Genomic DNA, 16,167 nt, shown 5'->3' on the forward strand with positions numbered 1-16,167 from the left:
TCTGAAGAGGCTCCCATTACATAGTCCCAGGGGTGTAGGGAGGGCGGTTCTGGCAGAGCGCAAGCTCCAGGCGCCAAAACCGTCAGCTGGCGCTGGTGGGTCTCGGAACTGCAGGCAGCTGGAACGGTCACGTGTGTCAATAGGCGCTGTATAGAGCCGCCCCCTCGCACTGTCTACTAGTAGCTGCTGTTGGAGTCACTGGAAGCTGCTGCCTGATTCCCCCGCATGTTCTCCCACATCGCCAAACCCGCTGCCTGTGGTCTTGCCTTGGGACTCTCCACCACTGGTGCACAGGTACGCTCAAAAGCACATTACACTGTATACATTAGGTTGCAGTGCGCTGCCATTACAAGTAGCCGTGGGCTGGCTTGTGATTTAGGGGTCTATTTACTAAGCCTTGATGGAGAGAAAGTCGCTGGAGATAAAGTATCAGCCAATCGGCTCCTAACTGCTATGCCCACAGGCTGTGTTTGAAAAATGACAGGAGCCAATTGGCTGGTACTTTATCTCCAGCGACTTTATCTCCATCCAAGGCTTAGTAAATAGACCCCTCAATCCATGTACTGTGTGATGTAATAACATGGGGAACATGCTGCCTATAGTATAGCATTGTGTAATAGGCACTAATAGCTAAAGCTGTATGCTGGCTGGGTTTCACTATGATAAATATGTGTGTCACCTGAGAAAAAGAGTCACCTGAGAAAAAGACCTGATCTACTGGCATCGTAGTTGGATTAACAATTGAGCGGGTGGGGCTGCAGCTCCAGGCCCCCCATGAAAATAGGCCCAGACGGTGCTGTTAGACAATAATTATTTTTTCTGTCACCATCAGTTGCCATCTGAAGCCCTGCCTACTCACTCCCTTATCCCCTCCACCCCAGTTAGTGCCCACATACACTCCACCGGTATCATGTAGCAGATCCATCATCCAGTGCTAAAAGGGCAGAGGCCGGCCACGGGCCGAAACATAACAAAGAGGCGTTCCAGCACCTTACCCTTCCCTCACGTTTCCTCTCTCTCCTCTGCTCTTAGCTCTTCCTAGCTTCTGTTGCCGGGGATCAACTTCACTATCTAGTGACCAAACCTGGTGTGAAAACCACATGACGGGAACCCACTTCTGCGGCGCTGATGACGGAGGACCCGCTCCTACCAAAGGTACACCTGTAAGGGGGATGGGGGGAGGAGGTACATAGTGCTGTCTGTACTGGGGGGGGGGGGGGGGGGGGGGGGCGAAAAGGTATGCCTGTCTCAACTCTTTCTCTCTCTCTCCCTCTCATGCACACACGCACACTTCTTCCCTCTTTCTTTCTTTCTTTTTCTTTTCCCTTCTCTTTCTGCCTCCCCCTTCTCTCTCTATCTTTGTGTCCCTCCTTTTCTCTCTCCCCCTTCTTTCTGTCTCCCCCTTCTCTCTCCCCCTCCCTTCTTTCTCTGTCTCTCTCCCTTCTCTCTCCTTCTCCCCCCTCTTTCTCTCACCTTTTCCCCTTCTCTATCTCACTGTCTCCTCCCTTCTCTCTCCTCTCTGTCTCTCTCCTCTCACCACTCTCTGTCTCCCCCTTTTCTCTGTCTCACCCCTTCTCTCTCTGTCTCCCCCTTCTCTCTCCCCCTCTACCCTTTCTCTCTCCTCTAACCCTTCAGTCTCTCTCTCTCTCTCTCTGTCTCTCTCTCTCTCTCTCTGTCTCTCTCTCTCTCTCTCTCTCTCTCTCTCCCCTTCTTCCTTTCTAGGGATGGTAGTCACACCACCACAGCACTGGTCACACTCCCTATGGTGGCACACAATAGACTCTTCATCAATTTCAGCTCCAGGCCCATGTGGACCTTAATCTGGCACGCTTCTCACTGTGGGCAGAATGTACTAACCTTGCGTTGTACATCCCGCCACACATCGACAGACATCGCACTGATACCAATTGCATATGCACTAACATATGCTTTTGGAATTGTGAAGGCCAACTCTTCTGATAAGAGCTGTCCTTCGTGATGTGCTCCCTTCCCTGGACTTCTGATCGGATCCCTCTGACAGCATCTGATGCGGAAAGAAGCCCATAGGCTTCTATAGGTTAACACCATCTTTTGCTGGCGTTATCCTCTGCATCGGACACCCAGCAGCATCCCACCCTGCATGTAATCATGTATAAATATATTTGTTTCAGAAATGTTTTCACTTTCTGGGTGATGTATTATAACGGCACGGATCATGCCGCTATAGCTCTTCCTGCTTTGACTGTTTACCGATGCGAAGCAGTGGGGGAGTGAAAACAGGAAAAACATGGAAAACAATATATGTACACTACTACAATGTGTAAGGGGCACTGTTGTGTGGCATAATGTACAGTATATAAGGCATACAGTACTACAGTTTAGCATAATGTAACTAAGCCCTTGACTCTAGTGTGTGGTGTAATGTGAGGAAAGGACACTACTGTGTTGTGTAATTTCAGTTTGGTGTACTATTGCATGGACACTTCCCTTCCCCATGAGACCATGCCCCTTTTTTACACGCGCTTTGTTTCTATTTAAAATATGGGAGGGGGCACCAGAATCTTACTTTGCCAGGGGCTAGATACACCCCTGCCCGTCGGGGAGCGGAGGCGTAGAACGGCGGGCGCCCGGGGCTGCGGGGAGCGGAGAGTCCCGGAGCTGCAGGGAGTGTGAGACACACACTCTCATTCTTTCCTGGCTACCTAGCAAAATATGTAGGCATGGGTTACCTGGCGCGATGTGTATATGGGGCTACCTGCTGCAATGTGTATATAGGACTACCTGCCACAGTGTGTATATGGGCTACCTGCCGCAATGTGTATAGATAACAAGTGGAGGTGCCGGTGACTTAAAAACAAATAGTCTATTCTGGAGTATGTCTGATGAGGATATGAAAAATAAGAATAATCAATGTATGAGTGGTGAGTTAATCTCCAAGTGTCGATCAGCTGGTAGTCAAGCAAGGTGCGCCTCACCCTCCTATACTCCTTTTCTGGTCTATTGAAAGCTTTTTTTGAGATATCGTGGAGAGGATCAAGAGTCCAATTTAATTCACCACCTAGTACCACTACCCCTTCAAGGAGAGGTTCAACTATTTCTAAGACAGAAGACAGAAAAGAAGGCTGCTTCGTTTTGAGAGCATAAACATTTAAAAAAGAAAAATGTTGGTTATTAATATCACATTTAACTAATAAGCCTCTTCCCTCCAATATTCTATGAGAAGTGACATTAAGAACGGGTATGTGTCGTGCTAACAAAATTGCCACTTCTAACGTCTTCCCAGAGGGGTTATTTGCTGTAAAAACATGAGGATAATATTGACATTTAAGCGACGGCACATTACCGATCCTAAAATGCGTTTCCTGAATGAAAGCAAGTCCACTTTCTCATCTCTAATTCATTTAAGGAGTTTGGATCGCTTCTCAGGAATATTTAGGCCTTTTACATTAAGGGTAGTTACATGCAAATCGTCAAATCCCATTAAAGGTCTAACCGGAGATTTGTCACCGTACCCATAAAACAGCAGAGAAATGGAGGCACCTGATCAAAACGTCTAACTTCAAGAGCCATGAAAGGGAGTTCAGAAGAGGTACCAGGGATAAACAGTAGAAGTGAAAAGAAAGTAGAGAAAGATAGAGAGAAGACTGTTGTACAAATGGATTTACAACAGAGTACACGGATGTAGTATAAAACAAACAACATAAAAGAAAGGATAGCTGCAAATGGATCAGGAGTGGAAACCTGCCAACTCCCATCCCAAAGAAACAGTGAATGCAGCTTAATGAGGGAATCTAACCACCCACACTCTGAGATCAACAACAGTAAAAGTTACCAAGATGCAGAAACTAGCAAAGTATCGAGTGAATGAATTTGAATATGAAAAAAAGCGGTTGTGTTCGGCAAATGGACTTCATTGTAAACGAACAAGAGAATCATTCTAACAATAGCAAGCTACACCTAATATGTGTAATATAAACTGACATTATGCAATAGCAAAGTCAGGAAGAGAATGAAAATCTGAGCATATGTCAGCAAAAACAGGAATTATCTCACCAAGAGGAAGTATAACATAATAATCAAGGCGGCTCAGAGGGTTGTGGGCCTGTTTGATGTTTCCCCCGCTTCCGCGGGGACCGTACTTGTTGCCACATATCATCGTGAAGAACAACGGAGAGAAGTTCAGGTTGGCGGTGGAATAAGTTCCAATCTGGTAGCAGCAGAGGCCGTATACTGAGGGCGGTGAGGACAGCTGGTAGATCTGACGGTTTGGAGAGCGTAGCTGATTTGCCGTTATGAGAAACCTGAAGAGAGAATGGGAAGCCCCAACGATATTTCAGTTCATGTTTCTGAAGGGCGTCAGTAAGGGACTTCAGAGTCCTGCACTGCTGTAGAGTCGGCTTGGAAATCAATTTCGTCCAGCTGACGAGCCTTCCGCAGTATCTCCTCTTTTTGGGTATAATAATGTAGCCTGCAGATCACATCTCGCGGACGGTCCAATAGCAAGCCTCTAGGTCTGAGGGCTCGATGTGCCCCATCAAATACAATGTCACTGTTGGGATCTAGATCAATAATTTCCCCAAATATTTTTGTAAGAGCGTCCGTTAGGTCAGCCTGCTGGATGTCCTCAGGCAGGCCTCTGACCCTAATATTGTTCCGTCTCCCACGATTATCCAAATCCTCAATGCGGGATTTAAGGAAGGAAAGGTTGGTCGCCTATTGTGAAATCACCTCTCTAAATTTAGCTAAAGTGTCCACAGTAGTTGTTTCATGTTGCTCCAGCACGTCGACTCGAGTTGCAAGTTGAGACATGTCCTTTTGGATGATGGACACCTCATGTTTAATAGTGGATAACAAGCGAGTCTCTAAAGCCAGAAAGTCCTGTTTTGTGGGCAGTGATTTAACATGTGACAGAATCTCGCTTATTTCCGCGGTTAGGAAAGAGGCCGCCTGAGGCTGTGTGTCACCAGATGAGGACATTCCGTCGGATGATGTAGACAAAATCGGGGAAACAGGGACTACTGTGGCAGAAGACGGATCCGCACTGGGTGTTATTAAGAACTGACGTAGATCAGACGAATGGCAGTCTGCAGATCTCGGAGTCCATTCCGGCTTGGTCTTAGTTTTTTTTTAATTGCCTCTCATCATGAGATCGATCGTTAGAAAATTTGCTTAGTGGCCGAATGGCGGGACAGACTGCACTTTGCTAGCTTCCATATTATGAAAATGCGTGGGTCATCACTGTGCGATAGCCCCCCACGTGGCTCTAAGTGGCCATCAACAGTTGGCATTATGGGAGTGGAGAGTAGGTCTCTTCCCATTTGCAATGGGAGGTTAAGTGATTTGAGGGTATGACTCCGCTGCACACTTCAGATAATATATGCAAAACAGGTGTCGTAAATGGCTGGAAACGGAGTAGGTGGAGATTCAGTGTAGCAGGGTAGAGCAGATCTCAAACAGTACAGTTAACTTGGGTTCCTAATCTGGTCGCATGTAATGGTATCTGCTGATAGAAATCTGGCTAGATAATGTCTCCCCCTTGTCAAAGATGAAGGCTACATGCTGGAGATCAGTATACATGTAAATGTCTGCCCAGGGAAATGTATATCTCTATCCAGGGACAAAGACAATTCAGCTGGAGGGCCTATATGATAAAAAGCCCCAGGCGAGAGCTGTAATTCTCCTGCCTCCAGGCACACCATCTCACCCAGCCTGTTGTGCAGCCCGTCAGTGCCCAGAGTAAAGATGGCCGCCGCTGCTCTCCCAGCCAGGCCTTCTAGCTGCTCCCTCCACTCTCACCTCCGCTAAGCTGCTCTGTCCTTAACTGCACGGCTCTGCGTTTGCTGCATTCGCTGGGGAGAGCTGGCGTCAGCTCCAGGTTCACCTCTTGACTGCCGCTGGACCTCCACTCAGCGCAGCCGCCCTCCTCGGAGCTCACTGCCGGCCGCTCCCGGCACTCCAGTCGCCGGCTTGGTGGATGTGGACAGGCCACAATCCACAGGGGCGCATGGACATGCTCCCCAATTCCACGGACCTGCTCCACAGATGCAGGACTCCGTGCTCAGGGACACAGGGAGGCCTCTAAAGAGGCTAATTCCGGGTTTAATTTCTCAAAAATCCTGGAGCTCAGACCAGACATTGCTGCTCAGTATGGCGTCCAAGCCACATCCTCGCTTTTCATATTAATTATCTGACATTTGATATATGATTGGTGTACAGTTAGCATATTTTAGGAACAGTGATTGGTAGTAATTAGAATAATTTGTTGAGAAAAAAAAATTTGTCCATGTCTGGACTGTATTCCAGCTGAACAGACTTATATTTATTTATTTTAATTATTAGTTTCTTATGTAGAGCAACAAATTCCGTTTTACAATTGGAAACAGCGATAGCATAAAACAAAACATTTGCAAAAAAACATTGAAAAAACAAGGTCATAGAGGTAGGAAGGCCCTGCTCGCAAGCTTACAATCTATAGGGAAGTATGCATTGATACACAAGGATAAGTCTTATCTATTGCATAATGGTCCATCAGATTGCAAAGGTTCTTGGTGGGCTGTAATGATATGGTCACACAGCAATGTTGGCCTGGGGTCAGGAGCATGGGAAACTGAAGAATGAGAAAAATAGGATTTTAAATTACCTACCAGTTAGTCCTTTTCTCGTAGTCCGTAGAGGATGCTGGGGTCCACATTAGTACCATGGGGTATAGACGGATCCACTAGGAGCCATTGGCACTTTAAGAGTTTGAGAGTGTGGGCTGGCTCCTCCCTCTATGCCCCTCCTACCAGACTCTAGAAACTGTGGCCGAGGAGACGGACAACTTCGAGAGAAGGACTCACACATACAAGGCAAACCAAGCTAACTAGCTTGAAAACTCAGCAACAGCTGAACGAGAATACTTAACCAAGTACTTAACCAAGAACAAAGCAGTACTGAACCAAGTAACCACTGCAGGATCACGAAGCACTGGGCGGGCACCCAGGATCCTCCACGGACCACGAGAAAAGGATTTCCTGTAGGTAATTAAAATCCTATTTTCTCTTACATCCTAGAGGATGCTGGGGTCCATATTAGTACCATGGGGATGTACCAAAGCTCCCAGAATGGGAGGGAGAGCGCGGAGGCTCCTGCAGAACTGACTGACCAAACTTTAAGTCCTCAGAGGCCAAAGTATCAAACTTGTAGAACTTAGCAAACGTGTTCGACCCTGACCAAGTAGCCACTCGGCAAAGCTGTAAAGCCGAGACACCCCGGGCAGCTGCCCAGAAAGAACCCACCTTACGAGTAGAGTGGGCCTTAACATATTTAGGACACGACAATCCTGCCGTAGAATATGCATGCTGGATAGTGACCCTGATCCAGCGAGAGATCATCTGCTTAGAAGCATGACACTCGATTTTATTGGGATCATACAGGACAAACAGAGTCTGAATTTCTGTGATGAGCAGTCCTCTTCACATAGATTTTCAGAGCCCTTACAACATCCAAGGACTTTGACGGAATTGAGGAGTCTGTAGCAACTGGCACCACAATAGGTTGGTTGATATGAAAAGCCGACACAACCTTTGGAAGGAATTGCTGACGTGTCCGGAGCTCAGCTCTATCTTCATGGAAAATCAAGTAGGGGCTTTTACAAGACAAAGCCCCCAACTACGACTAGTCTAGAAGAAGCTAAGGCCAACAAAGTGACAGCCTTCAACGTGGGAAACTTGACCTCAACCTCCCGTAGAGACTTGAACCAATCCTATTGGAGGAACTGTAACACCACGATAAGATCCCAGGGTGCCATAGGCGGCACAAAGGGAGGCTGAATGTGCAGAACCCCATTCAAGAAAGTCTAAATCTCATGAAGGGAAGCCAGTTGTTTCTGGAAGAAAATGGACAAGGCCGAAATCTGGACCTTTATGGATCCCAAACTCAGGCCCATATCCACACCTGCTTGCAGGAAGAGGAGAAACCGTCCCAGTTGAAACTCCACCGTTGGAAACTTCTTGGATTCACACAAAGTTACATACTTTTTCCAAATGCGATGGTAATGTCTAGACGTTACTCCTTTCCTAGCCTGTATCAGGGTAGGTATAACCTTGTTCGGAATGCCCTTCCGAGCTAATATCTGGCGTTCATACGGTCAAACGTAGCCGTGGTAAGTCTTGATAAGCGAACGGGCCCTGTTGCAGCAGGTCTTCCTGAAAAGGAAGAGGCCTCGGATCTTCCAGCAGTAGATCCAGAAGATCCGCGTACCAAGCCCTTCTTGGCCAGTCCGGAGCAATGAGGATTGCCTGAACCCTTGTTCTCTTTATGAGTTTTAGAATCCTTGGAATGAGTGGAAGTAGAGGGAACACGTACACTGACAGGAACACCCACAGAGTCACCAGGGCGTCCACCACCACTGCTTGCGGGTCTCTTAACCTGGAACAGTACCTCCGAAGCTACTTGTTGAGACAGGAGGCCATCATGTCTATTTGGGGTACACCCCAAAGATTTGTCACCTCCGTGAACACCTCCAGATGGAGGCCCCACTCTCCTGGATGGAGATCGTGTCTGCTGAGGAAGTCCGCTTCCCAGTTGTCCACTCCTGGAATGAAGATTGCTGACAGCGCCAACGCGTGCCTTTCTGCCCAGAGGATTCTTTTTACCTTTGACATTGCAGCTCTGCTCTTCGTTCCGCCCTGTCGGTTTATGTAGGCCACCGTCGTTACATTGTCCGACTGCATCTGAATGGCCCGATCTTGCAGAAGATGTGCCGCTTGTAGAAGACCATTGTACACGGCTCTTCGTTCCAGAATGTTGATTGGAAGAATGGATTCCAGACTTGGAAGGTCTCCCCTTTGGTGACTGCGCCCCAACCTCTGAGACTTGCATCCGTGGATAGAAGGATCCAGTTCTGAATCCCAAACCTGCGGCCCTCGAGAAGGTGAGGCAATTGTAGGCTCCACAGAAGTGAAATCCTGGCTTTTGGCGACAGACGTATCCTCTAGTGTATGTGCAGATGAGAACCCAGAAGATCCAGTTGGAAGGACCGTGCATGAAATTTTCCGTACTGAAGAGCCTCGTAGGAGCCAACCATCTTCCCCAGAAGGTGAATGCACTGATGAACCGATACCTAGGTAGGCTTCAAGACATCCCGGACCATAGCTTGGATCACCAACGCCTTTTCCACGGGAAGAAATACCCTCTGCACTTCCGTGTTGAGGACCATCCCCAGGAAAGATAATCTCCTTGTCGGCTCCAAATGTGACTTTGGAAGATTCAGGATCCATCCATGTTCCCTGAGCAGTCGAATCGCGAGAGCAATGGGCTGCAATAACCTTTCCCTGGAAGATGCCTTTATCAGCAGATCGTCCAGATAAGGAATTACATTCACCCCCTGCCTGCGGAGGAGAATCATCATCTCTGCCATTACCTTGGTGAACACACTCGGTGCTGTGGAGAGGCCAAATGGCAATGCCTGGAACTGATAGTGACAGTCCAACAGCGCAAATCTGAGATAAGCCAGGTGTGGCGGCCAAATCGGAATGTGGAGGTACACATCCTTGATGTCCAAGGACACCTGAAACTCTCCCTCCTCCAGCCCTGAGATCACCGCCCTCAGAGACTCCATTTTGAACTTGAATTCCCTCAGATAAGGGTTTAGCGACTTCGGGTTCACAATTGGCCTGACCGAACCATCCGATTTCGGTACCACAAACGGGTTTGAATAGTAACCCTGGTTTACCAGATGAGGTGGAACCGGAACAATTATATCTGACCTTTCCAATTTGTGAATGGCTTCCTGAAGGATAGCCCTGTCTGTCAGCAAAGCTGGAAGGCTTGATTTGAAGAACCTGTGGGGTGGGAGTCTTGAAACTCCAGTTTGTACCCCTGGGACACAATATCCTGTACCGAGGGATCCAGACCGGACGACACCCAGACGTGACTGAAACGTCTGAGCCTCGCTCCCACCTGCCCGTTCTCCAAGCAGGGAGGTCCACCATCATGCTGAGGATTTTGAAGACACAGAGGCAAGTTTCTGGTCTTGGGAACCTGCCGGTACCGGTTTTTTTAATTTTGCTCGTCCACCTCTGAAGAAAGTGGTAGGAGTCTTGGACTTTTTAGCTTTTGCAGACCGAAAGGACCGCACAGAGGACATAAAAAAAGGTTTCTTCGCTGTCTGAGCAAAAAGTTGCTACATGCGATCAACTCGGAATGACCAAGAGTCTCTTTTCATAAACTCATCCATAGACTGCCTTAAGTATTGTGTCTCTTTCTCATTGCGGGACAATTTTGTAGAAATATTGGAAATCACTCCCTTAATGGAATCCAGCCATGCTGGCTCAGCCCCGCTAGCCTGGGAAGTGCACTACACTGAGTACACAGTAGTGAAAACCCTGGAGAAGAGGAACATTCTGCCTTACATGAAACGCACTCTTTGCCTGCCATATTGTAACTGTGACAGCACACACACACACACACACACACACACACAGGAAAAGGTTAAATGCACAAAGAGCCCCTCCAGGAGACACGGAGATAGTATGGAGCCAGCACACAGTGCCCTTACCGCTGATGACAAGCCTAGCTGGGTCGCAGACTAGGTACCCAGATTGGGGACTTAGTACACTAATAATCGCTACCCCCCTGCTATGACCCCCTGGTGCCGCTGAGGCAATCTGGAGTCACTCCGGAGGAGCTGCGCGTCCCTGTCAGTCAGTGTCTGTGTCCACTGCAGAGGGAAAATGGCGCTGGTGAGCTGCTGCATCTGCCCATAGTGAAGCCCTGCCCCTTCAATGGCACGTGGTCTTCCCGCTCTTTTTTATACTGGCTGAGGTGATTTTGTGCCTAAAATGGAGTCAGTCCCCTTTTAAGTCTGTGATGCCAGTGTGGGTACCGTGTACACATACAGTGTACTTAGACTCAGTTCGCCCCCTCAGAAACTGTGCTTCTGGAGACCCAGCCGCCCCATGTAGTAGCTGTGCGTCTCCGTACCCTCATGGCCGGCGACTCGCTAACCGGATTAGTACTCACCACTCTTCACACTCTGTTAGGGTTGGAGGCGTGCTGTGGGAATGTACGGTCGCCGTGGTGGGGCTTGCGAATAGCTCCCTCAGGAGCTAGTGTCCTGTCAGCGGGGAACGGGACCATTAACCCTTTAAGAGGTTGGGCCGTGCCCCTCCTCCCCCCCCCCCAAGTCCCACGATGCAGGCAGGCTGGTGCCATCCAGTCCTGCCTGAAAGTAACAAACATATAAAACAAATGCAGAAAACTCTTCAGGAGCTACCATAAGCATGAACGGCTCTTCCGGGCACATTTTCTAAACTGAGTCTGGTAGGAGGGGCATAGAGGGAGGAGCCAGCCCACACTATTAAAGTCTTAAAGCGCCCACGGCTCCTAGTGGACCCGTCTATACCCCATGGTACTAATATGGACCCCAGCATCCTCTAGGACGTAAGAGAAATATGTGAGGATATGAGTGGATTCTACAGTGGGGAAGTAATTGGATAGGAAAGGCTATGTGGGCGGTTCTGGAATTTGAGACCCTTGCCTGAAGAGGTGAGTTTCAAGGAACGCTTGAAGGTTTCGACACTAGAGGAGAGCCTTATTGAGTGTGGGAGTGGGTGCAGCCCGAAGAAAGTCCTGTATTTGTGAATGGGAGCAAATAATGTGTGGATTGCAAAAAGCGAAGCAATGAGGGACAGAGTGGATTTGGAGACGATGAAGTCTAGCAAGGAAGATTAGCATTGCAGCAGCATTCAGAATGGATTGTAGTGGCGAGAGTCTCTTTTTTTGTAAGACCAGTACATTGGCATTTCTATCATGTCTGCAAGGTGTGCGGTGCACACAGGCCCCTGGGTCCAGGGGGGGGGGGGGGCCCACACCGCACACATTGCACCCATATTATCATACTCACCTCTCCGAAGTCCACCGACGGGCGCTGCAGTGGCAGCCATCACGGCAAAAAAAAAAAAAAACGCAAAAATGGCTACCGCGCATGCGCAGTAAGACTTTTGTCTTCGAAACATGGCGGGCGTCATGTTACGGGAGACCTGCGCATGCGTAGTAAACTCCGGCATATTGCCGGAGCCTACGGCGCTGTGGAGAGGAGGGGGCCCACCCGGAGTGTGCACACGGGCCCCCTCCTCTCTTAAGATGCCCCTGCAGTAAGTATACTATTGCAATAATCAATGCGGGAGATGAGAGCAAGGATTAGAGTTTGTGTCTCGTGTAAGGTATGGTCGTATTTTGGATGTTTTTAAGATGTGTGTAGCAAAAGTTGAAGACAGATTGAATGTGGGGAACAAAGGACAGATCAGAGTCTAGGATGACACCTAGGCAATGAGCTTGTGGGGTAGGACTGATTGTCGAGTTTTCAACAGTGCTAGAGATACCAGGTTGGTACCTACTATTGGTCGGTTGTTTCTCTGTATCTACAGCAAAACAAACTTCCTCATTCAAATTTACAGTTTGAATTATTGTCAATACAATAAGATGTAGACAAAGACTTAAGAGTCAGATTTATTGATAATTTGTTAAAAAAATACAATAAATAAAAACATTGGCCCTCATTCCGAGTCGTTCGCTCGGTATTTTTCATCGCATCGCAGTGAAATTCCGCTTAGTACGCATGCGCAATATTCGCACTGCGACTGCGCCAAGTAATTTTACAATGGAGATAGTATTTTTACTCACGGCTTTTTCATCGCTCCGGCGATCGTAATGTGATTGACAGGAAATGGGTGTTACTGGGCGGAAACACGCCGTTTTATGGGCGTGCGGGAAAAAACGCTACCGTTTCCGGAAAAAACGCAGGAGTGGCCGGGGAAACGGGGGAGTGTCTGGGCGAACGCTGGGTGTGTTTGTGACGTCAAAACAGGAACGACAAGCACTGAACTGATCGCAGATGCCGAGTAAGTCTGAAGCTACTCTGAAACTGCTAAGTAGTTTGTAATCGCAATAATGCGAATACATCGGTCGCAATTTTAAGAAGCTAAGATACACTCCCAGTAGGCGTAGGCTTAGCGTGAGCAACTCTGCTAAAATCGCCTTGCGACCGATCAACTCGGAATGAGGGCCATTGTACACAGATCAGTTTGTCAGCATAAGATATCTACATACACTATGCTGCACCGTGTAAGGGAATAATCAGTGGGTGTAGTTCAATAGAACTGCAGTAAAAAGATAGTCAATAGGTCAACCCCAAATGGTCTACATGGAAAAGGTTGACAGGGTCAAAAGGTTGACAAGGTTTTTTTGTGTAATTTTAATGTTTCACGATATCTGAGCCAAATTAGTGGAAATGTGTACGCTCGCTACACACAGGTTACTTATTCCCAATCGCAGTCCATGTGGATGGTAAAATGATAAAAAGTTCAAAATAAAAATTGTGTCGACCATTGTCATGTCGACCTTTTGAACCTATCAACCATTTGGGGTCGACCTATTAACTGTATCAACCAGATACCATAACCAGTTATGATCAAATAAAACAGAATTACATTAGAATACGTTTTTCTTAAACTCTTCCCAATATTGTAATATTAACAGGCACTTTGTTAAAACTTAATTTTATGTTATAGGGGTATATTCAATAACTGTCGGAAGCTGCCGTCTTGTCGGAAAGACGGCAGCTTCCAACAGATTTTGGTCGGAAAGAGGTTCCGACCTATTAAAAAAAATGCATTTTTTCTCAAACAAGTTGGGAATTCCCAACTTGTCGGAAAACACCTGGATCGGCGTGTTTCTGTCGGAAGTGTGGCCCCCTTTCCGACAAACCAGACGGATTGAGGTGAGGAGCTGTTTAAAAATAAAACAAACACAGTACACACTATATTATACATAGATTGTGCCCCCCCCCCCTCCCCCACAAAATGAAATGCGAAGGTTATCTGCATTTACATTCATTGATATTCAGGTAAAGGTTTAAGAGGTGGGGGATTGTATCGCCTGCGCTGGCTGGAACACGGAGGGTTTGTTGGGTTGGCCTCACAAGGGTTCGCCATCAGAGAAGGTGAAGGAATAAAATGGGCATAACTGGACCACCTTGATCCAGTCCTTGTGTTCTCCAAATGGGGAATGAAATATCTGAAACAAGGCAAAGAACAAAAACAGCACAGAAAGAAAATATAAAACAAAGGAATTGCATGCAGTGAGGGAATTGAGGGAAGAAGAGGAATGAGTAGGATACATATCTGAATCAAGACATGTTAAACCATATTAGATACACATACAGCCTCCATAAACAAACTTGTTTAATTCTCTGTATATTTTAAACTACTGATTTCAAGAAAATCCCTGGATTTGGAAAAAAATAAAATAAACCACACTCAATTTATTTTACTCTGTTCTACTTTATAAAGTAATGCTTTCCCTAAAGCAAGGCATACATTATGCAATTACTGACCCAATCCGCAGACAGGGCTGATAATTGCATAGTGTATGGCAGCAAACGATCACAAGTGATCAGACAGTACGGAATGAAACATCTTCCAACACGCCTGACCAATCTGATAATTGGTCGTCCGCTACATCTGGCAGTGTATGCACTACCACAGCCGACCACCTGACATATTCCCTGTTTCATGGAAATGTTTCCTCCCCAAGGTAAGATACAGTGTCTGTCAGTCTGACAGACAAAGCAAGGAAAAGGCAAGCAAATACCGACCAGTGAACCTTAAGGGGGGTATACACGGGAGCGATGTGTGCTGAGCGATGCGGGGGAGGACGGGGGCCGCTCATTTCACCCAGCGGGTGAAATGAGCGACCTGCTAGATTGGCCTGCATGCAGGCTCAATCTAGCAGCAGCGATAGCGATGTGCGGGGCCGCGCATAGCTATCGCTGAGGGGGCTACACACGAGTGATCTGTGCTTAAAATCTAAGTAATCTAGTCAGATTGCTTAGATTTTAAGCATGGATCTCTCCGTGAGTACCCCCCTTTATATCAGTAGTAGGGAAATTGAAGGAAACACTCTTAAAAAAAGAGTTGTAGGTTATCTCTAATCCAACAATTTACAGGATCCTAAACAGCATGGATTCACTAGGGGGAGATAATGTCAAACAAAGCTTTTTGACTTTTTTTTACTGTGTGACTAAAGTAATAGATAAAGGTGGAACCATAGGTATAGCTTATCGAGACTTAAGTAAGGCTTTTGACATTGTCCCACATCACAGACTGCTAAATAAACTCGAAAGCTTGAGACTGGATACTAGGATTGTTGAATGGATAAGATCTTGGTTGCATGATAGAAAACAGAGAGTTGTGGTAAATGGAGTGCATTCACAGGAGGGAAATGTTACCAGTGGAGTACCCCAGGGATCTGTACTTAGACCAATGATTTTTATTATCTTTATTGATGACATTGCAAATGGCATTAAAGGGAAAGTATGCCTTTTTACAAATAACCCAAAAGGTATGCATCAGGGTACACACACCAGGAGGGGTAAAACAAATTGAGGATCTAGGTAGACTAGAGGAATGGTCAAGAGCGTGGCAATTATAATTTAATGCCAAAAAATGCAAAATCATGCACTTGGGTCTCAAAAATCCTAAGGCTAAATATAGTATTAATGGCACTATACTTGAAATTACTGAGGAGGAAAGGGATCTAGGAGTCACTATTTCAGGTGACTTAAAAACAGGTAAGCAATGTAACAAAGCAATGAGGAAAGCTAGTCAGATGCTTGGTTGCATAAGGAGAGGAATAAGCAGCAGAAAGGAGTAATAATGCCACTGTATAGGTCATTGGCACGGCCTCATCTATAATACTGTGTTCAATTCTGGAGGCCATATCTTCAGAAGAATATTAATACATTAGAGACTGTACAAAGAAGGGCAACTAAAATGGTGCATGGCCTACATCACAAAACACACCAAGAAAGACTAAAAAATCTCAATATGTATAGTTTGGAGCAGAGAAATGAAAAGGGGGACAGGATATAAACTTTCAAATATATAGAGGATTTTAACATAGTCCAGGAGGGGAACATTCTTCAAAAGAAGAGTATAGGACACGAGGATATGCCACTGAAACTGGGTGGGGAGGTAGGTTCAGGGGAAATTTGAGGAAAAATTACTTCACAGAAAGAGTAGTGGTCAAGTGGAATAGCCTCCCATCAGAGGTTGTAGAGGCTTACTTGTAGAATCATTTAGGGTCCAAAAACCAATAATATTACTCAGTACAAAGCTAGATTTAAAGCTGCGTAAGTTCCGTGTA

General features: G+C 46.8%; 1 protein-coding gene across 1 annotated transcript in view; it reads right to left on the reverse strand.

The window, feature by feature from the left end:
- Window positions 1–12,767: 12,767 nt before the first annotated feature.
- Window positions 12,768–16,167, reverse strand: part of SEH1L (SEH1 like nucleoporin) — a 215,494-nt gene continuing 212,094 nt past the window's right edge. The window contains exon 9 of the mRNA XM_063923419.1: window positions 12,768–14,037. Coding sequence (XP_063779489.1) covers window positions 13,854–14,037 — 184 coding nt within the window. The 3' untranslated portion in view covers window positions 12,768–13,853. The remainder of the gene's footprint in view (window positions 14,038–16,167) is intronic.

This window comes from Pseudophryne corroboree, chromosome 5 (assembly GCF_028390025.1).
Source record: "Pseudophryne corroboree isolate aPseCor3 chromosome 5, aPseCor3.hap2, whole genome shotgun sequence".
NCBI classification, from domain to species: Eukaryota; Metazoa; Chordata; class Amphibia; order Anura; family Myobatrachidae; genus Pseudophryne; species Pseudophryne corroboree.